General features: G+C 41.8%; 1 protein-coding gene across 4 annotated transcripts in view; it reads right to left on the minus strand.

The window, feature by feature from the left end:
* Nucleotides 1–21,795, minus strand: part of LOC106960782 (alpha-2-macroglobulin-like protein 1) — a 36,943-nt gene that overhangs the window by 4,807 nt on the left and 10,341 nt on the right. For 2 of the 4 annotated variants that reach the window (XM_015054090.1, XM_015054092.1), the window contains 31 exons: nt 20,596–20,616; nt 19,976–20,144; nt 19,815–19,899; nt 19,178–19,298; nt 18,589–18,703; nt 18,400–18,509; nt 17,900–18,055; nt 17,358–17,594; nt 17,096–17,159; nt 16,015–16,160; nt 15,768–15,917; nt 15,418–15,654; nt 14,696–14,768; nt 14,476–14,614; nt 13,102–13,327; nt 12,889–13,015; nt 10,844–10,965; nt 9,727–9,778; nt 9,508–9,591; nt 9,216–9,392; nt 8,803–8,884; nt 6,613–6,769; nt 4,113–4,187; nt 3,713–3,878; nt 2,804–3,000; nt 2,514–2,729; nt 1,890–2,008; nt 1,716–1,806; nt 1,573–1,641; nt 1,381–1,486; nt 1,257–1,298 (listed from right to left, as the gene is read on the minus strand). In XM_015054090.1, coding sequence (XP_014909576.1) covers nt 1,257–1,298; nt 1,381–1,486; nt 1,573–1,641; nt 1,716–1,806; nt 1,890–2,008; nt 2,514–2,729; nt 2,804–3,000; nt 3,713–3,878; nt 4,113–4,187; nt 6,613–6,769; nt 8,803–8,884; nt 9,216–9,392; nt 9,508–9,591; nt 9,727–9,778; nt 10,844–10,965; nt 12,889–13,015; nt 13,102–13,327; nt 14,476–14,614; nt 14,696–14,768; nt 15,418–15,654; nt 15,768–15,917; nt 16,015–16,160; nt 17,096–17,159; nt 17,358–17,594; nt 17,900–18,055; nt 18,400–18,509; nt 18,589–18,703; nt 19,178–19,298; nt 19,815–19,899; nt 19,976–20,144; nt 20,596–20,616 — 3,931 coding nt within the window. Of the gene's footprint in view, nt 1–984; nt 1,299–1,380; nt 1,487–1,572; nt 1,642–1,715; nt 1,807–1,889; nt 2,009–2,513; nt 2,730–2,803; nt 3,001–3,712; nt 3,879–4,112; nt 4,188–6,612; nt 6,770–8,802; nt 8,885–9,215; nt 9,393–9,507; nt 9,592–9,726; nt 9,779–10,843; nt 10,966–12,888; nt 13,016–13,101; nt 13,328–14,475; nt 14,615–14,695; nt 14,769–15,417; nt 15,655–15,767; nt 15,918–16,014; nt 16,161–17,095; nt 17,160–17,357; nt 17,595–17,899; nt 18,056–18,399; nt 18,510–18,588; nt 18,704–19,177; nt 19,299–19,814; nt 19,900–19,975; nt 20,145–20,595; nt 20,617–21,795 lie in introns of those variants that run through there. The other 2 variants (XM_015054089.1, XM_015054091.1) reach the window with 2 other exon arrangements.

Genomic DNA, 21,795 nt, shown 5'->3' on the forward strand with positions numbered 1-21,795 from the left:
TTTTTTCTGTTATTTATCTGAGACACTTAAGCCGAAAAGTGTTTGTCCATCACAAACACCATGTTCAGGCATAAGGGTGTCCATATGTGCACTTGGCACCAGAACACCCTAGGCCGCGCAGTTCGATGATTGATTTTGTCATCGTTTCATCGGATCTGCAGCCTTATGTCTTGGACACTCGGGTGAAGAGAGGTGCGGAGCTGTCCACTGACCACTACCTGGTGGTGAGTTGGCTCCGGTGGTGGGGGAGGAAGCCGGTCAGACCTGGCAGGCCCAAACGTGTAGTGAGGGTCTGCTGGGAACGTCTGGCGGAGTCCCCTGTGAGAAGGAGCTTTAACTCCCATCTCCGGCAGAACTTCGAACACGTTCCGGGGGAGGTGGGGGACATTGAGTCTGAGTGGACCATGTTCTGTGTCTCCATTGCCAAGGCGGCTTATCGGAGCTGCGGCCACAAGGTTGTTGGTGCCTGTCGCGGCGGCAACCCTCGAACTCGGTGGACACCTTCGGTGAGGGATGCTGTCAAGCTGAAGAAGGAGTCCTATCGGACCTTTTTGGCCTGTGGGACTCCAGAAGCAGCTGATGGGTACCGGCGGGCGAAGCGGCATGCGGCTCGGATAGTTGCTGAGGCAAAAACTCGGGCGTGGGAGGAGTTTGGAGAGGCCATGGAGAAAGACTTCCGTACAGCTTCAGCTTCCGTACCAGAAGAACTCTGGTTCACCGTCCGGCGTCTCAGGAGGGAGAAGCAGTGCAGCACCAACACTGTTTATAGTGGGGATGGTGTGCTGCTGACCTCAACTCGGGATGTTGTGGTTCGGTGGGCAGAGTACTTCGAACCCCCCCGGTGGCTATAGGCCAGAGTGGCGCTTGGCTGCTCGAGGCTGCTTGCAGCTTTAATTGTTATTGCATTGTTGTAATTTTATTCTAACTTGGCACATTCAATAAAGTAAAGTAAAAAAGGTTTGAGGAAAAAGAGCAGAGACACATAAAGAAACAGATGTAGGAGTACTTTCTATGTTTATGAAAAGTATAATGTTAATAGAATGAGAACATTTGGTCATAGGCAGCATTACCTCCTTAAAAACAAAAAATAGGGAAACATTTTTATGTTTCCTCCAGAGTCTCATCTCTCTCCCGTTTCTTTCAGCTGTGGCTTCCATGTAGCCACAGCTTTTCAGTTTAAACACACCTTGCAGATCCCAGTGGGCGTGGCACTACAGAAAACTAGCAGAGAACCAAGTTGGAGAACTTTGACTTACTCTCAGCACAGGGGGATGTGTAGTCAGTGGCAGCCTGGTCAGCTGAAACAGGAGAGATAAATGAGTAAACACTAACAGAACAGGCCGAACATGGTGGAGCAAAGGCAGCGAGCTGAGCTCTTACTCGGCTGGTAGTAGTCGTAGACTTTAATCACAGCTGGTTTCAGGTTCCTGACCCGCTGATCCTCCTCCAGAGTCACCTTGCACGTCTGTGGCTCGTCCCTTTTCAGCTGCAATCACAAACATTCCAAACTTCCTGCACAGCCACACAGAAGGAAACGCAAGGGGGCAAGAACTCAGCCTGAGGGACACCCACCCCATCCAGGTAAATGTTGAGGAATCCTTCGTCTGAGTCCACGCGCTTCACCAATCGCTCGTCCTTCAGCTGCAGCAGCAGAGTCAGCTGTTGGAATGCAAGCTTCTCAGTTTTATGAGTCGTAAGTCAAACGAGGGACTTACCAGCTGCAGGGAGCTCTGATCCAGAACGTATCCAGACAGCAGCTTGATGTTGATGATGACCATGTTGGTCTCCTCTCTTCTGCCCTGATACCTACAGGAAGTGACATCAAGCATTTTTAAACCAGCTGCATTAAAGTGTCCAGCAGAGATCTTGAGAGACTCCAGCTGCAGTACCTGACATGAACAGCCAAGTGGAGCTGTGGCCGGCTGAGTTTGCATCTGGGTTCGATGCTCTTGGTGATGGTGAAGGCTGAGAAGTCGTCAGGTGGAGGGATGTTGTAGTGCGCAGAGATCTGCAGAGAAACATCAGACAGTGATGGAACGTGGTCAAACATACGGTGCCTGAACTAAATGCGATCACAACATAACCACAAACACCAACAGTCTTTAAATGTGACCACCAACACACTTTGTATAGACGCAATGATGGATGCTGCCATCTGGATCGATTTTAAAGTTGCGAGCTGAGGCAACAAGATCACAACACGAAGCAAACTAATAGAAAGAAAGCACCGCTAATAGCAACAGCCTTTAGCGGAGCATTGACTGTTGGGATGTGTAGTTGGAGCCGAATGTTAAAGGTTGCTGCTCTGGAAGGTGAAGCTCCATCTCCGTCTCCAGTAATCTTCATCCTCTATCAGGTTTCCTCCCTTCACTGTCCTGTATTTATCTTCATCCATCTTCTCATCAGGTCTGAGAAGCTTCTCTGTCTGTACCGCAGAAACCCATCCCTACAGACCAACCTTGTGACCTTTAACCCCAGTGTGGGACCTCATCCCATGTGTGACACAGCGGTACCTGAGCCAGCACACAGCTGTGTCCCTCGGCTCTAACGGTGTACTCTCCAGGAACCTCGCTCAGCTCTTCCTCCTGGTACAGCAGCCTGTTGCTCTGCGTCACAGTGAACTCCTTCCTCAAGCCGCCCACAGACGTCACCGTCACCGTGGTCGTACCCTGCGGGCTGTAGGTGGCTTCGGCGTACCTGGCCAGAGCCTGGAGGGCCACGACCGTGTCCTGTTGGGCAGAGCGGTCAGGTGTTAGCTCTGGCCGCTGCAGGGCTGCAGTTCTACTGGAAATGCTTACGATACCTGAGTGGAGGAGAAGCCACCGTACGGGTTCTGCTGCTGAGCGAGCCAGCGGATGATGCCAGAGGTGTAGTCCAGACTGAAACCCTCCAGAGGAGGAGAGAGGAGCAGGGCCAGCAGCACGTAGGAGGTCATCTCCACTTCCACAGCGTCCAGGCCCGCCTCAGAAGATCCCACTCGCTCCCAGTGAACAGTACCGCCTTCCAGTCAGGATGTAGGAGGAACAACAAGATCAGCAGGTAACGAAACACGGACCAACAACGTCTTCATCAAAAAGATCCACCAAGATAAAGTGGGGACATCTCACTTAGAGGGAGAATCTTCAACTTGATTCTGTTTGTCATTCTACCTTCTTTAATAGAAAGAAACTCTCAAATTGTTTTAAATTCTGCCTTCTTGCACTCTTTGAGGACATCATCTAGGATTCCCCGTGTTCTCTCAAGGTCCATCCACACCAGAAAGTCTGGTTTGTTTGAGGGGCAGTTATTCAATAAACTCAATAAAGTGAACTTTGGTCTGAAGTGAACTGTAATTTGGTTCTAATGCCTGTGTGAATGCCAACAGACAAGAGACTGCTCCAAAAGGAGGAAGTGGACTACATCACAGGGCATTCTGGGTCAATAGAACCAGAAAAAGAGTTTAGCACAAATAGCTAATGGCTCATGGTCTGATGCCAAAAACATAAGAAAAATTCTACAATCACTAAAATCTGATGCCACTCTATTTATATTCATGCTTCTTGAAACAGTAAGTTGAGCTCAGTGTCTTTTTCAGAGGTTTCCTTTAGTAGTTCTTAGTGCAGCGCCACCACAGGCGAGGAGATAAACATGTTTTTCAAAGTGTTTGGTTGGTTTGACTCCAATCAAACCCAGTCTACTGGACTATGAGGTGTGAAAACACTCTTCTTCCTACCGTCCTTCTTGGCCTTTTGGTCCAGAATGGTGACGAGTTTGCTCCTCATCTCCTGATCTCCAGCCAGACTGAAGGTGTAGGTCATCAGGGCCGTGGTGTACAGGTTGTCAAACTCCCCAGCCACAGCATCTTTCAGACAACTCAGGCCCTTCTGGACCACGGGGTCCTGACACAAAGCAGTCAAACACAAGAAGACACAATTAGACTGAGAGCTGGAGTTGACCCGTTTCCTTTTCCTTTGACAGCGGCCGTCCCCTCTGCTGTGACAGCTTAGTGACAGAAATACACTGAAAACACCTTCAACTTCTCTAAATATCTTGCAAAAAGTGGTTTAACAATAACAGTAAAAATTACACTGATCAAGATGAAAAAAAAGAGAAAGAGAGGACGTCCAACCGACCGAGGCGTTTCTGTCCAGCTCCAGCATAGCAGCGACGATGTAAGCCGTCAGAGACACGTCGTCACTCACTCCGCCCTGTGGAAACACGAGATCATACAGCAACAGGTCAGAGGCATGGCCTTCATTAAACAATCTGCCATTATGTATCAGTTTGAGTCAATATGTACCAATCCGAGTCATTGTGTACCAGCCTGAACTATGTTTTTGGAGAAAAGTGATCCTTTTTAAATGAATCATGTAATGATATTTACCTCAGTTACAGGTCCTTTACATCACATAAATCTTCCATAACTGTAATTTTTTTAAAATTTTCAATTATTTAGGTGGGTAGGGAGTAAAGTTGAAATCCTTCAGTAGAAAGGCTTCTTTTTAAAAATTTAGGTTAAGGTTAATAATCAATACAAACTCCAAACAGATAAAACTCCTGCAAGATCCTACATGGAAGTTGGTGCGTTATTAAAGATGCACAGAAGCGAGCTAGCGACTGACATTTTGTCTGATCTTTCTGTCTACGTGCCACAGCTAAGCGCCAACAACAACTCTCTTCAGCTGGAGGTTGTGACTGAAGTGAGGACACTCAAACCCAGTTTCACTGTCGATGAGTTAGCAATTAACTCAGAAGAAGACATGAGATTTAAAAGGCCATTTATGAAGGAAATCACTTTTTACAGTGTACTCTGTATTTCTGTTGTACATTCAAGCTAACTTTATACAGTGACAGTTCAGTAGCTAACAAGAAGGCTGAATGTATAAACGTTGGATTAATCTGTTTCATTCTTTTATCCTTAAGGTGTGCGACTACGTTATTTAAAGGAACACACACACTGCTAGCAGATTCCAAATGTTAGCCATGCCAAGAGCTAACATTCAATGCTAATGGTTTAAAAATCAAAAAATCAAACTCTAAGCACTTTTTCCCCTTAAAAAATGATCAGTAAACCCTGTTTTAGAGTGACAGCTCTCTCACACTCAGTTTTACTTTACTTATGTTGCTAATGGAAATAACTAATGACCAGAGTCATGGCAGGCTAGAACAAATATTTAGTGTTTTTAATTATTTTTTTAAGAAAAATCTGAATCAGTATCAGCAGATATAATCTTTAGAGCAATCACAGATCAAAAATCAGCCTTACATCTTTGATTGGCGCATCTCTAATCTGTATTATGATATTATATTTACAGGTACTAATCAGTGATGTCGGATAAGTCTGTTATTATTATTTATCTGATGTTAAAACTTATCAGATAAATAGATGTAATCTTTAGAAATAGCTGTAGCTTTTTTGTTTTTTTTTTTGTTGCTATTTTTTTAAAGCTTCCCAAATCAAGTACAGACCAGTTTCTTGTCTTCTGCGTGTTTAGAATTCATGGACATAAATGTATTTGTGCGTTAGCTTTACCAGAATGTTACATCAATGAACAAGCAGAGTAAATACCATGGAAGTGAATTGTGGGGAAAACAATAAAATTTGGCAAATGATGGAAGAAATATTGTTCCTCCAGCAACTCTCACACCAGGAAGATTGCTTCTCCAAGGTCAAGCTGATTGATTTTCATCTTAACAATGTGTTCACCTTCACCTGTAATTAAGCAGCTGGTTGCTACAGTAATTCTTACATTTTATGGAAGGAGTAGGGGTGTACTTTTTGAAAAAATACATCTTCTAAATCTGTGGTGTGTGTTTTTATGCATGTTGGGTTAGTTGTTAGTCAGTTTAGAAGTCTCTTGCTCTGCTAACTCCTTTAGTGGTTTGACAACTTCATTATACAGCAGCACCATGTGGCCAGATGTTGTCACAGCAGGGTCAGCGCACTTAAATAATTATCTTGTATTCTCATTAATGAATTAACATTTCCAATATGCAACACATTAGCTGTGTTTTTTTCCCTCAAGCAGCCAGATTTGATCTTTAAAACTTTCCTCTGCTGTAGAAATGATCATGTTCTAAAACTCTTCTAGAATTTTCTAAAAAGAGTAAGAAGTCTAAATTTGATGTTAGAACAAGCTGACATCCATCTGTGAAAAAGTTTTTACATCTTCTGGTAACCACCGTGGGAAGTGTTTCCTTTCTGGAAGACAAGATGCAGGATTCTGTGTTTGAGTGATAAAATGGGGATGTTGTGAAAGCAACACCTCATGTTTCAATGAAACATGGCCGCATCTTTAACACGAGCACCTTTCAACTTATCTTAGACTTTCCAGTTATCGCCAGACTGAGACAGAGTGGCAACCAGTACAAAGCTAAAGAGAAGCAGAGGTCATGACCGAAGGCCAAAGGTCAGAGTAAGACAGGTCCTGGTGCTCTGCTGCTGCTTGGATTTCTGTTTACTGCTGCAACATGTTAACTTGGAATCTGCCCACAAAAAGAACCTCAATACATCTACATTGAAGGAGATTAAAATGAATCATCATTGTTATTCCAATAATCCATGGGATGCAGATTCACATAGCTACATTAAATTCCTGTATTTTGCCGTCCAGAGCTCCTGACCAGCTGTACCTTCATGCTGTTGTGGAAGAGCTTCCCAACAGACGTGAAACAGCCGTCGCTCTTCTGCAGTCCGGACAGCCAGGTCCGGGCGTCCTTGATGTGCTGTGAGTCCACGTAGATGTAATCTCTGGCTCCGCCAAACGACTTCATCACAAACGCAGTGAGCCTGGAGACAACAGACGCGAGGTCAGAGAGGAGCCCGACGATGACCCCCGATACGCAGCGGCAGGTCAGACCGGCTCAATCAGCAGCACTCAGAAACACCTGCTAGCTGAAGCAGTGGGGACACTGCAGTGTGTCCAACACCGCTGCTCACTCCACTGATGCCCTGCAAGGCGAACAGGTTCAAAACTATACATACAGGTCCACTTATATAGACCGTTTTCAAGTTCCAGAGAAACTACAGTTTCTGTGTGCAGTCTGAATTCAGAAATTCTGACATCGATGTTTATTATTTTTAAAATGATCATCAACTAATTTAGTAATTGAATGATTGTTAGCTGGAGAATACAGACTAAACAAAAAGCCAATTTTGCTGAAGGAGCAATAAAGTCAGAGCATTAATTAAGCCAAAACTCTACAAAATATATCTACCATTTTCATTTGACATAATAAAGAAACTTTTGTCTGTAAATATGTTCCACCCAGAGCTCCTCCAGTGGCAGGTTTAGCTTCGCTTGGTTGAAACTCTGTAAGTAAAATCTCCTATCATCACCTTTGTCTATCCAATTATTAATCAGTTAATCAAATATTAAACAGATCAGCTGATTGTTGATGTTCAATCAGAAAGGTCTGAGCTTTTCACATGTTGACATTAAAAGTATTTTTTAGCTGAGATTCATCCTTTGCTACATACAATCAAGCTTTCATTAAATTAATACATCTTTTTAATGTATTTATGACATTGTTGATTATTTGGATTAACCTATTAAAAGGGCAGCAAACGATGCTTATTAGGAGGTTTTTGTTGCTTTTGTTTTTCATCATTTAAATCAGGTGAAACTGAAGCTGCCACATGAGGGTAGAACAGATTTACAGACAAAAAGGTTTTTCATCTTAAGGTTTATATTCTTTACTCAGTTTTGAGCTGAATATCTGCTGTGAGGGAGTTCTTCTTTCAGCAAATGGCAAGTTTTAGAGTCTGTAGTTAACATTTGATTACTAAGCTAGTTGATGAATATTGTAATACTTCTGATTAATTGTTTCAGCCTGGGAAAACAATTAAACTTTTGTAAACAAGTGAATAGCCTACATGAAATCTGATCTGTAAACATGGAGCACTGCTTTCCTACATGTTCACAGTTAAAGCCACATTATGTGAAGAGTGGTTCTGGTCCACCTGGTGACCTTGAACCCAACACAAACACTAGTTTACTTGCTGTTCTTCTTTAAAGAAGGACAGCAGGCTGAATAATTCAGAGACTAAAACTCTGAAATCACTGTATGCAGGAAAACTGATTTCCTTTTAAATCATTTCAGTTTTACAGCTTTTTTAAGCTCTAATGTGAGTAAATGCTTAAGCCCCAGTTTCTCCCAACCACATGAGTGAAAGGGGGAGGGAATACACCCCCACATATTCACCGATTGCCAAAACTGCCCATCCCCCTTTTCGTTAAATCCCCCCAGGCAGCCTCTGCTTTAAGCCCATTAAATGAAAATCTTCATTTTTTTCTGCAAGCTTCCTAATAAAACTAATGCATCAGGATACTTGCTTTTGGCAGCAGGCAAAGACAACTATGTTTGTGTGTGTGTGTGTGTGTGTGTGTGTGTGTGTGTGTGTGTGTGTGTGTGTGTGTGTTCCTCCCACCATGTCTGGATTGCATTTTTTTGTTCTCTTGTCACATGAAACCAGAGATATGAAAAGCGAACCTTTTGGATAAATGTTTTAAATTCTTCTCGAATGATGCAACTTGAGTCTAACACCAGTTCTATCTTCATGTTTCTGCCCTCCAAACAAACATCAGACACGTGTTGGAGTCACTCAATAAAATTATGTTTACTCAACTTCAATCAACTTCACTGTATGGAGCGTAAATAGGAGCCCATCTATGTGATTTATTTTTATGAACGATCGCCTTGTTATTTTAGCACTTATTTCAATAAAGTGTACATTATGACTGTATGAATTAATCTGTTCAATCAATATGGAAATGTCCGCTGTGGAGCTCCTGATTAAAAGCTGCAGATCATTGTACTTACCAGGTGTTTCCAGTGGGGTCGCTGTTCCCGAAGGCGCTGTAGGAGCCGTCGTCATGCTTGTAGTTGAGCTCCCTCTGATATCCTACAACACAGAGAAGCAACTAGAATCAGAAATACTTAAAAAAAACCCTGCTTGTTCAGAAATGATTTTTCCACCTACAGAAAGCCGCGTTCTGCTTGCGGCTTTCTGTTCTGGAAGAGGAACTCTCTAGAGTTTATCTTGCTCTGACATTCTGAGCTCGATTCCTCCTGAGCCTTTTGCTACATTACAACCACCACTATAAATGCAAACACATATTTATCATAATATTAATGATTCACATATTTTATTCTGTTTGTCTTTTATTTGATTCAGCTTCACCTCCTCTTCTTGGTGAAGAGGACAGAGAAGAGATTGAGCGAAGTGCCCTCACCACTCTCCAGGAAGCGCTTGGCCTTCTCCAGGATGGCCTCGGTCAGCTGACCGGAGCTTTTCAGGTAGTTGAGGATGAAGATGTTTGGAGCGAACAGCAGCATGTTCTGCTCCCCACAGCCGTACGGCATGGCCAGCAGCTTGTCCAGATTCTGAAGGGCCCGGCCCATCAGATCACCTGCAAGAGAGGGAAACAAAAGAAAAAAAGTCAGACATTTAAGCACAATTTCTGCTTATTAGACGAGGTACCCGTCGCTCCAGGGCCACCAGGGGGTCTGTGCGGTGTCACCTACCCAGGACAGAGACGGACGCTCTGACTGACCCCTCCACAAACATTTCAGGCCGCTGGAGAGAGATTTTCTTCTCCACCGGACCATCTGGTAACAAAAACAGCCTTTTGTTGAAATGTGAACTGGTTTTCTGATAAAAGTCTGATGCTTAATGACATGGAGAGATTTTCTCCACAGAAACCTGGAGATCAGGAGACCCAGCTTTGAAGTGCAGACACTGACCTGCAGGACACAGCAGGGCGTTGTGGCTCTTCATCTGAGGCGTTCCTTCAGCCTGACAGAGAGTCACAGGAGAATACTAAGCCTAACGTGGTTCAGAATGTGAAAATCAAGGAATCTGCATCTGCCTGGAAAATCTGAATTTTTTCACAATATAAAAAAATGGGAGAGAAAAAAAGGACATCTGCAACTAACAATTAGTTCAGTAATTTATTCTGATGATTAACCGGTTTATTTAAGCATTTTTTTATACAATATAAGAAATGCATTAAAACATTGAAATTATTCAAATACTTTAAAAGAAGTAAAGATTTTACCAGCTGGTATACAATAACTTAGCTTAATTAGTTGATGATTATTTCAACAATTAATCCATCACGATTAGTCAAGACAGAAAGATGCTGCTCATTAATAACATTTGCTCTTATTTTTACACCCATAAATTTCAGTTAATATATCTGTGACCCTGACAGATGTCTGGGAAGGATGCAGGTCTCCTATTGGTTGATTAAAGTCCAGTCATTTTCCTGCAAGGAGAAACGATGAGCGAAGCCCTGAGCCTCCCTAATGTGGAGCATTAAAATATTCAGCTATTTAAATGGAAATAGCTTTGATAAAAATTAAGAACAAATCAAACATAGTAAATTCAAATTCAGTCGATATGCATCACTGTATTCATTACATGTATTCATTATGCTCTTAGAAAAAATGGTTGACAGCTGTATGAAACAAATCACTGCATAAGTAAACAGATATTTCAACCTGTTTCATCTCTAACACATGGATTATTACACTAAGGACAAAACCTCCACACTGATTTTTAACAATTGCACATATGAACTATCTAGATCCACTTAGTGACATCCATTAATAATCATCAGTTTGTTCTGTGGCTGCCTGTCAGAGCTTCTGTTTGTCTGTTGCTATGAGACCTCTGATCTGAAACGTCCAATCAGAACAGAAGAACATCTCCCACCGCTCTGGAAAGACTGCTTTCATCTTCCAAACTGTTCTTTGTTCCCCAGGACAGGCTGACCGGACAGCGTTCACATCAACTCTAGAGCTAAAAAGCAGAAGTGTTGCGGTCACCGCGGTGACGGGCGCTCTGACATTCACTGACCTCCACCAGCAGTGTTCGGACCACCGTGTCGATTCGGCCCACGTCTGGCACTGTGGTTACCTCGTTACCACACAGATCGCGGGTCCTCAGAGCCTCGGCGCTGACCCTCAGGCTCACGTCGCCTGTGCACACACACACACGCACACACACGCACGCACACACATGCAGGCGTTGGGGGTGTTTAATCGATTCCCACCTGTCAGACGGTATGTGCAAAGGAAGGACGGCTTCCCATCTCATTACCCTTCCTGTTCCTCCATCCTTCCTCGGTTTTCCTTCCTCCTCCTGTTTACCTCCTCATTAATCCCCATTTGTTGCCTTATTATTCCGTGTCTCCATGCAGCTCTGTTTCCCATGCCCTCCCTCGCTTCCTTCACAGCCCATAATTCTTCACACGGAGGACAAGTACAGATCAGCCCCTCAGGGAGAGGTTTCTGAATGTTTCGTCAGAGATACTACCTGACTTGTTAGTACAAGTGATTGTCAGCATTCCTCTGAGGGAGGGGGCTTTGGGGGAAGATGGGGTAATGGGGGGGTTAGCAGATTGCGGTTTGACATACATCAGAACCCCCTCTCCATCCCTCCTGACGGAGGCTGATGGGAATCCTCTGCGCTACGGCAACAGCATCAGCTTGATTAGCTTGTTCAGAACCAGCTTTCACTCTGCAGCTGAAGGTTCTGATGGACGCAGCATGCACGTCAACTCTTCACTTAATGAAATGCAAACACATGGCAACAGAATCCAGGTAATGAGAGCTGGCTGGTGTGGTTTATGGAGGGCCAAAAGGCCCACATTCTAATATGTTCATACATGACAATTTCAATTCATGGAAAACAAAAATGAAATCATTTTATGACAAGCTGGGATTTTTAATGATCAGTTCATGAGCCCATACTAAAGTTCATTGGGAATTTATTTACAAATCAGTCAGGTCAGCTTCGATCTAGACTGATAATCTCGCAAAGGGGGATTATTTTCAGGAGAAAAAAATAGACAAGACAGGAGTCTGAACTATTATATTACAGGATATGATTAAAGCTGCAGTAGGTAACTTTTTTAAAAATATGCTGTTTTGTATAAAACTGTCACCATGTCGTGACAGTTTGCTATGAGACAGATACTGTCAATCATCCATTGTGCACTACTCACATCCTCTTGCTCTCTGCTGGAGCGTGCTGTAAATGTTCAGGCTAATTAGCATAGCCACTGATGACGAATAAGCCGTTTTCCTGGAATGTTTAGTTGTACACCTGCAGCAATCTGCTAATCTTGAGCTTTTATGAGCTGTGAAGGGAAAGGAGTGAGCAGCACATACACAAACATGATTGACAGCGCTAAGACCTTCCTCGCTTTGATTGGTTGTTTCTGACCAGGAGTGGTGCATGTCTGCAAATGGCTGTAGAACCAGATGAGCTTGTTTCTTCTACAGATTATCTCTTTAGGAATTCGAAATAGAATGTAAAATTAAATAACAGAGCATGACGTCTCCAAGAACAAAACATAGAATTAGACTGAATAGATCTGCCCTTATGGATTAGGCATATGCAAAAAGTATATTTTAAAAACATGCTACCTACTGCAGCTGTAAAGTTGAAACTTCAAAAGAAAGCAGAATGATAAAAAAATTATAGTTTAATTTATAATTATCGGAGAGGTTTCAATTTGCTATGAAAAAAGGGTTTATTTGAAGTTATAAATGGTGTTCTTTGTTTCTAAGCTTCATGTAGAAACAAGAAAGCATGATTAACAAGTTCACTGCTACACTGATGATACAGTGCTATGTTTATCTGTATTGCTGGAGGTCAGGGGTCACATCCAGGGACAGCGATTCCTGGATGTCCAGCAAGACTCCCAAATCTTAAACCAGGGAAAACTATACATAAATATGTTTATTCCAAAAGAAATTCACTGACTTTCCTTATTTCCTGTGGTTAGCCTTGCTCTGGTCCTCTGTGCTAAAGAAGACCTTAGTGTTGTCTGTAACAAGCCTACATTTCAGTGACAATCCAATTAGTTGAATAGCAACCAATTTAGCTGTGTGTACCTAGAGCAGTTGGAGTCACAATCCAGGAGAAGGTCTTGCTCTCCTCTCCACACAGACAGATGCTGTACTGGCAGCCTTCACAGTCTCTGAAGGTGAACTGGTCAGACTCAGCCAGAGTTACTCTGACCTGTGAAACAGAACCAAACACTAAAATAAGCCAGACAACTCATGTACTCTTGAGGAAAATGTCTCTGTAAGAATGTGAGTAACCACCATTATGCACTGGGAGAGGTAATTGAAGATGGTGGCTTTCAGTGTGAACACCTCCCCTCTGATGACGGAGTACGGCAAGGTGAGGCTGACGAAGAATGGCTGGAAGGCGGTGAGCCCGGTGTTGGGTGACACACCGAAACCAGTAGGGGAGACACAGAAGGCGCTGGCTGCCCATTTGGTGATGGTATCAGGGACCGTCTTCTGAAGGCTCACCGACCCGCTGTCTCTGGACACAGGGCCAGGCAGGGAAATCCAAAGAGTAAGCAACAGTTCTTATATATTTATAGAAAAGCACTAGAAAATAAAAATCTAAATCTGGGGAAAGATTGAACAACATGTAAAAATACACAAAGCTAATACCTTCACAAAAGCTATGATAGAGATGCACTGATCGGACATTAATATCTGTATCAGTCCCGATATTGAGAAAAATTTTACACTGAGTCTTGGTGACAATATGCCTGATCCATAAGGGCAGATCTATTCAGTCTAATTCTATGTTTTGTTCTTAGAGACGCCATGCTCTGTTATTTAATTTTACAATCTATTTCGAATTCCTAAAGGCACTTTCTAAACCATTTGAAAGAAGATTTGTTGCGGTTTATGTGCTCAACTTATCGTTTTTGTCAGCTGTTATACTCCTCATTGCACTGACTGAACAAAGTAAAGTTGTGTTGTTTTTACATGTTTGACCAAGTGTGTGAAGCTGCTCATGTGGTGGGCTAGTGCAGAGTTTTGTCAAATTAATTTGTAATACTGTGTTGAAAAAAAAAAAGCATCAAGTTAACTCAGCTGTTTTTCTGTAGGAGATTAGAAAAGCAGCTGATCCACTCAGATATTGGTATCAGAAGTGAAAAAAGTGGATCGGTGCATCACTAGACACAGTTAAACCTACTTATGACCCACAGACGTCTCTACCATTCACCCCTTCTGTCTCGCTCGCCCTCTCTCTCTTTCTCTCACACCCTTCACCCATCTTAAAAGGACACATTCTTGCTGGTTTAAAATCCCTTTTTGCTAAGATTACCAGAACCAAATTAATCAGGCATAAAAAATATAGAAGAGTTTAAAAACATTAAGCACATTTTAAAATCTAAACTGATTGAGTAATTGAAGCTAAACATTGGTATGAAGATTTTTTTTCTTTAGGTCGCATGGTGTTATCCTTTTCTCCTTATTACCCCACAGTAATAAGATCCCAGATCCAGATCTCAGGAAGCTCTGTTCTGACTGTCTCATTTTTCTGCCCCTCTGGACCTCTAGCTTCTCCACCTCTAACCAATGCCATGTTGAAGGCAACAGGTCCAGCCAAGCATACTTCTAGAACGACATGAATAAAAAGAGAACAATCAGTCGTTTTGCCACAGTTCTCACCCAACTGAGACCAGATCCCAGATCCAGGTCTCAAGGAAGTTTTTTCTAATTGTCTCTTTAGGTATTCCGGCTTGATTGTTTGACGCTGGATCAGCTGCCAGGCCCGCTTCATCTACCATTGGAAGAGCCTCTGGCATTGCTAAATAAAATTTAAAAATGGTAACAGTGGCTGCTTTCATCACCAAGAATGGACAGAACAACAAAACACTACCAAACATACAGTTAAACTTGAACACGAAGCAGTCGTAAGGTTTTTTCACATCTGAGTTTGTCACAAGCTTGACTCCGATGTCCTAGATGTGGAGAGACAAAGACAGAAAGAGAAATTATGCAGCATGACCGATGTCATTTTATTGCACATTGTAATATCGTTACTGTATATGAGTAACGATATTACTCATATACAGGATTGTTAAAAAGCGATGGGATTGTGTGTTTCCATTGAATAAGAAATGCAGTTAAAATCACACATAAATAAGTCTGTTCACGCAGTAAGTGATAAAAAACATGCCACGCTATCATCTTCCTGTCGTCTTCTTCTTCATGGCTTGCACCAGCGGCAACATCCGGTTGTTAATCATGTGACCGTCTTGAACATAGTTTTACAAAATAAACCAATTCTGATACAGGCAAAAACACCATCTCATCCTAGCACCAAAACATTTTAGCAACAGTTTTTTCAAAATTACTGAGTTTCCAATAAGCAAAGTTATTTCCGAAATGTCAAATTACACAAATATGTTCAATGGAAACGCAGCTATTAAAAAATTAAAAAGAGTCAAAGAGGCTTAGAACTGAAAATGGATCAAGAGAAACGAAAAAAGATGAGGAGAAATTTAGATGAGGAAATTCAAATGCCTAGACACGATGGAGAAGTTAAAACTGATGCTATTGTATAGTCTGACCTAAAAATAGAAGAAACTCATTCCAATAAATCTTTACTTTAAAAATGCTGTAGACATCTGTCTTCTGATAGAACGGAGGGAGGAAGAGCGAGCGCTTTGGTCGAACGTTGACATCAACGTCGACGATTGGTGTCGGAGTGACTTCAGCTTCAGGAACAGGCTGGAGCTCAGGAATTGGCCTGGGGATCGGGCCGGGAAAGCAGCGGAACGGATCGAAGTCTTCCACCTCGTAGTCGTACCCTGACAGCTTCTGGACCGGCAGCTGGTTAAACATCTGTCAGGACACGAACCCAAAGGAGAGCGAGCTGAACCTTAGTGTGTTTCGTTTTCCAAAGGGGATCACAATGTGTCAGCCTCATCACTTTGATGAGATGCTTGTTGTCATACATAGTCAACGGTGAGCTCCTGCTCTGGCCTCAGCAGTAACACGCTCTGGTCGATGGCTCTGACGGAGCACAGGGATTTGGGGTTGGCCTTCAGTGTCAGTGTGGTCTGATCTGCTGGGAGCTGCTGAAGGGACGAGAACTTCAGGGACACCTGAGGAGTCAACCGATCACAGAGAGGCATAAGGGGAATCCTGTTTTCTCCATATGTTGGTTTAAAGAAAATAAAACTGTATTTTTGCGTTTCCTACCTTGTTACTGAGGCAGAGCTGAATGGGGAAGTCCTGGCTGTCTGCCACCATCTCCCCATTGGCCATCACAGAGTAAACAATCACCTGGGCAACAGGGGCGAGGTCTATCACCTCACTCAGTCTGACGGTCAGCTCCCCTTTGTTGACTGTAGTGTCGAACAGACACACATAAACAGATGTGAATGATTAAACAGATGGATGTATTTCAGAGAATAACAAATGACATTTTCGTTCTTTGCTAATAATCTGAAGACAACACCTGCTAAGTTATGAGCACTAGATGACAATACAAAACAGACCACATTCCATGTCCTGATTGGTCAACAAATCAGAGAAACACTGTATTCCTTGTTTGCCTCTTCTTTTCAAATAAAAAACATTCAGATTTGACTTTTTATAGGTTTATGTTTGAGTAAAATGAACATTGTTCTTTTATTGTATGAACTACTGACAATATGTCTCTGAAATAACAAGCAAAAATTTAGCATTTGCAGAAATAATGTAAGACGCAGTACTTTCAGACCTCAAATAATGCAAAGAAAGCAAGATCTTAGAAACAACAATATTAATGTCTGAACTCAGTTAGAGTTCAGACATTAATATTTGGTGGAATAACCAGGAGCTTTTCAGTGAGGTTCAGTGCAGTGGGCTCTTCATTTTATCCAAAGCTGTAACTCATCTTTATCATTTCATTTCTAAGTAAGAGCTGTTGTTTTGCAGTTCTCTTGTTCTCATCTGTATGAAGAGAAGGCTTATAAATGTTCCGGTTAACTTAAGTTAGTAGTAAGGAGGCAGGTTACTGGAACACCTTTGGTGTGTGTGGGAGAGCGACAGAAAAGGAGGTGAAGAAATGGAGTCCAGTCCCCTCATCACATTAATTACATAAAAAGCTGTCAAATACAAAAAAGCCAACTAAAAAGAACTTCCCCATCGCTTCAGCACAGTGACCCTATTGTCTTCTAGATCAGTCAGCGAAGGTTGGGCATGCACTATATGTATTGCATGTAGCCCATGCCCAGTTTTTGTGCCACAGATTGTCTGTCACTGAGCTTATGCTTTAGAAACTAGATTGGTTTCGTACCAGTTCCTGTTGTGACATTCACTGGGACAGAACCATGTTGCATAGTTTCACCTTTGGACAGCACCTACAAAGGCAGAGAATGTAAGAAGAGAAAATTCTGTCACTTGGGATTTTTTAATACTCTTGTAGTTACAGTGTATAGTGATATATATGTCTAATGGTAAAACAAAAAATCCCGAAAGAACTGAATAATAAGGTGAACAAAGAAATTTTGGAACATTTTCTTAACATTACTGCAACAGAAACACAATGTGACACATACCAGGTAGAAGAAGTTAAGGACCGTCTGTCCCTCTTTCAGTTCTGTTCCCTGGATGATGTACTGAGCCGTCACAGTTGCATCTCTGTCGCAGGCGAAGCCGTCGCTGATATGCTTGAGCATCAGGAAACTATTGCTCTTGGAATAAGCAGGTGAGACGAACAGGTAGGCCGATCCGTAGTCTGGTCGCCGTAAGTTGGGAACATAAGGTTCGTTTTCCTTCGTATCCTTAGTGAGAACCTGTTCAGTAAGATCAAGGGTTGAATTAAGCCATTACTGAAATATACACCAACATCCAGCCATCTTGGTTCATTCAAGTGAAGGCCAGCAAAGAGTTAAAATAAGCATTTTCATTCAGAAATGGGGACAGAAATCTTGTCATCTAAATTAGTCAGCGAAGGTTGCTCCAGATCCTTCTACAGGTCAACCCACAAATCAGGCAACTGGCCTAACAGACAACAAGGAAAACTGCAATGGTTCAACCAGTTAAATCATCTGAAGCACTTCTACAACAAACAATAACAAACCACAAAAAGTGCGCTGACCTTGAGAGAGACAGAGCCCTTCCACTCAGACGTGTTGAGAGAAAACTGAGCAGTGCCTTTTGCGTCTGTCGTGAGCATCATTTTCTTGGAGTCTTCAACAAACAGATAAAGCAGCTCATTGGCAACAGGTTGACTGTCTGGGCCGACCAGCTTGATCTGCAAAAATGAAAGAAAGGTTTTCACAATGTTTATTAGTCACCATTCCTAAGGAAGACACCAGAAACTGGTCGTAACATCAGAAGTTCGCTCTACTAAGTATAGAATATGATTGTGGCAAAGAGGTTGACTAATCTTGACAATGAAGAAGTAAATCAGAAGTAATCCTAAAATTAGCTGATACCAGCTGTATTAAGCTAACTTTTGTACATGTGGCCCACAGTGGGCCACATGTACAAAATGCCAATAAATCCACTTTGCAAAGGTTGTTGAATAATTTTAGCTGCATCTCTATTAGCAAAACACCAAAAACATGCTAGCAGGTCTTTGATGGAGCTTTTTACCTTTCCTTCAAATGGTATGCCAGGTTTGTATGCTCCAGGCACATCCTCAAAGGTGATAGTTCTGATCTGACTGCTTAAGCTGGCCGTCCCTGAGCCTTTAAGAACGACCCCTATACAGTGGCAAACACACGGGTCACTTCCTGGTAGAAACTAGACTCCAAAACAATACTGGAATCTTAGAGAGCCAACCTGTTCCATCCTCCTCCAACTCAGCATTTAGCTCAAAACGGTCAGAATATGAGAACTTGTTTAGAGCAAACTCTGCCAAGCTCACAGTTTCTGAGGCACATCCACTTTTATCCAGCTGGAACATAAGAAAATATGGGCATACTTTACAGGTTTTCTGCAGGTTTCATCAGCTCAAACTTAAGACTGTTTACAACAAATATGAATGAAATTTATCATGGCATAAATGTACAACAGAAAATTGCATGTAAGAATGTAAGTAGTATAATGTGAGTCACTAGGTGACTTTTATTGCCACTAGGTGTCACTGGTTGCCTGAATGTCGTCCAGGCAACCAGTGACACATTTGCAGTTACCCAAGATAAACACAAAAAGCTAGCTAGCTAAGTAGCCATGGTATTTTAGCAGATAATAATCGGTAGTAATGATTAACGTATTTAAGACCAAGTTATTTAAAAGCATTTAAGACATTTTAAGGCCTTAACTTTAGGTACACTAATTTAAGACTTATTAAGACACGTGTGCATAGACTAAACTTTAGCAAACATAAAGAAAGGAAGTGATTCTAGTCCATTTCCTCTGGAATACTCACAGTCAAATCAAAGTTCTTGCAAATGTCATTGTCTGGCTCTTCTGAACGCCAGAAAAACAGAAAGTATTTCCTACAAAACTCGGCCTTAACTCTACCAAGAACAGGTTTCCCATAAGTATATCTGCAGACAAAAGACAAAATATAATGATAAAGAAACAATTTAGTCAGCCACTAAATGCACAAATAAGATGAAAATTGAGATTTCAAGTGTTTCATCTGTTGCCTGAGAAACTTTTCTGCCTCTAGCTTCTACAGTGTGGCATTTTAATAGGTCAGAACCACAATGACCAAAATTTTTAACATATATTGTTTTCTATGTGCAGCAGTCATGTTGGATTTTAAGGTCATTGTTGTTAAAGAGACCCTAGCTTTCTAAGTCTGAATTCTAAAAGAACAAGAACCAAAAACCTTAGTTAGAAATACGTCAAGTGTCATAACATGCTGAAGTCGTGTGCATTACAGTTCAGATTTTTTTTTTTTTTTTTAATGGACAACCTCCCCAGAAGCCGACGTTAGCCTGAGTTTAAGAAGTTTGGGATTTTGGGATAGTATTGTCACGTGTTTCATTTAACAAAATGTATTTGAGCAAACAAGAAAACATATGCATATTGCAGGTTGGCACTTAGCTGTCACTCACTTTCCACAAATCTTGAATGTGGTTGTTGTGTCCAGGATGGTGATCACACTGGGCAGATCCACTTTTACCTCAAACTTAGGCAAAACTGCAACAAAATGAAACCAATGAAACAACAAACTGTAGCTCCATCAGCCCTTCTCCAGATCTCCTGAAAAACTCACCGTACTCCTTGATGTCGAATGTGTGGGAGATCTCCTCCTCTTTGTCTGTCACAACATTGATGGTGTAAGTTCCCTGAGCGGCCTCGGAGATGGAGGCGTGTGACAGGTCCAGGATGCCGCCACCAATCGTCTGATTCAGCCACTGGGCGATGCGGTTTGAATTGGGATCCTACACACAGGAATTTCATTAATACTAATCCTACATAGTGTAAATACTTGACCTCATGTTTTTTGTTTTGTTTTGTTTTTTTATGTAAAATAAATGCTGCATTATAATTTACCATTAGTTGGTGAAAATTTGAGCTGACAAGTGTTTTTATTTTACATTTCTAAAAATATTTGCCACTACTATCACGTTTTACTGAGGTTATGTTTAACTGAGTGTTAGGGATGTTGGGGATTTTCCCACAAACTATGATCTTTCTAACCCTAAATATCGCCTCACTGTGAGATCTGTTACAGTCAAAAGTTAAAGAGATCCACGAGTTTTAACATCAGCCAGACCTGCTGCATTTCTGTATTTTTTATTGCCTCTTTCCTTTTTCCTGCAGGCAAAACTCCTCAGGGAAAAACTGCAGACTTCAGCAGACATGTCAGCATGGAAATATTTGAGTTCTTACCTGGAGTACCACCTCTTTGTACTAAAAAGAAAGAAAGAAAAAAAATTTAGTTGAAGTCAAGAGGAGGTGCATAAAACACACTTAGAGCAATTCTCCAGACTATATCAATCTCAGCTGAAAGGGGTTCCTCTCCCCTGGCAAATACTGTACAGTTATGGGTCCATGCATGCTCTGATAATTTGATTTTTCTTCATCAAATCCAAAACTAGGATTGGAAAAAGTGTTATTTGATTTATTTCCCCAATATAAATATCTAAACCAATGGTTAAGTTGAAAAGAAAAAAAATCAAGTAACATAATAATAGAATCCAGGAAATCCCTTTTTTCCAAGGGATACCTGGACAAGAAGAACAGCAGTGTACAGCAAACAAAACAATAATTAAAAAGGTACAGACAACGTTGAAACATTACAATTCAAAAGGAAACTAAAACTCATTTAGTTTACCTTTTGTAGTCAAAATATTTGTTTAGAAAAAGATACCTAATGTATTCACAAAACCTAAAGCGCGAGGAGAAGTTTTGAGAGCAATCATTACAAGTTTTGCCGAGAGCCCAGACTCCTCGGACGAAGCAAAGCAAGAGGCCGGTTTTTACCAGGCTCACGTATGTGACAAACCAAATTGTTATTCTGTGCTAGAAATTTTACACAAAGAAAATCCAACTGCTTAAATATCTGTTTAACCGTTTTCAACCACATCAAGAAAAGCACTTCCTTTAATTTAATACACACACAAAAAAAGAGAGAAACATCCATGGACTATTAAACCATCACTGGAGTGAGTGATAGGCCCAAATTATCCAGAACATCTAAAAAATGTTTCCTGTTTTAGATTATTAGTTATTTACAGACCCATGCTTTTCTCTCCGCTCTGATGATATTTTGAAGACATGGAAAAAAAAAAGGTAAATTCATAAAACCTGCATCCTGTATGAGTGAAGGGATGACGTCTTTACATTTCCATCTGATTGGACTTATGGAAATAGGAATTTCATGTTCACAGCACGCTGCCATGTTCTCATCTCCCTCATTAGAAACGGGGAGAAAAAAAAAAAGGCCTGCGCCCGTATTGATTCAGATGTTTAGGTCACGCGCGGTGTGCGCCAAATGAACTCTGACAGCGTGTTTATCGCACCACTCCACACACTGCTTCACGCCCACATCGTCTTCCAAAAGCAACAAACAGCCCTGCTTCCGCCTCC

This window comes from Poecilia latipinna, unplaced genomic scaffold (assembly GCF_001443285.1).
Source record: "Poecilia latipinna isolate Pla-1442-1.1 unplaced genomic scaffold, P_latipinna-1.0 Scaffold1228, whole genome shotgun sequence".
NCBI classification, from domain to species: Eukaryota; Metazoa; Chordata; class Actinopteri; order Cyprinodontiformes; family Poeciliidae; genus Poecilia; species Poecilia latipinna.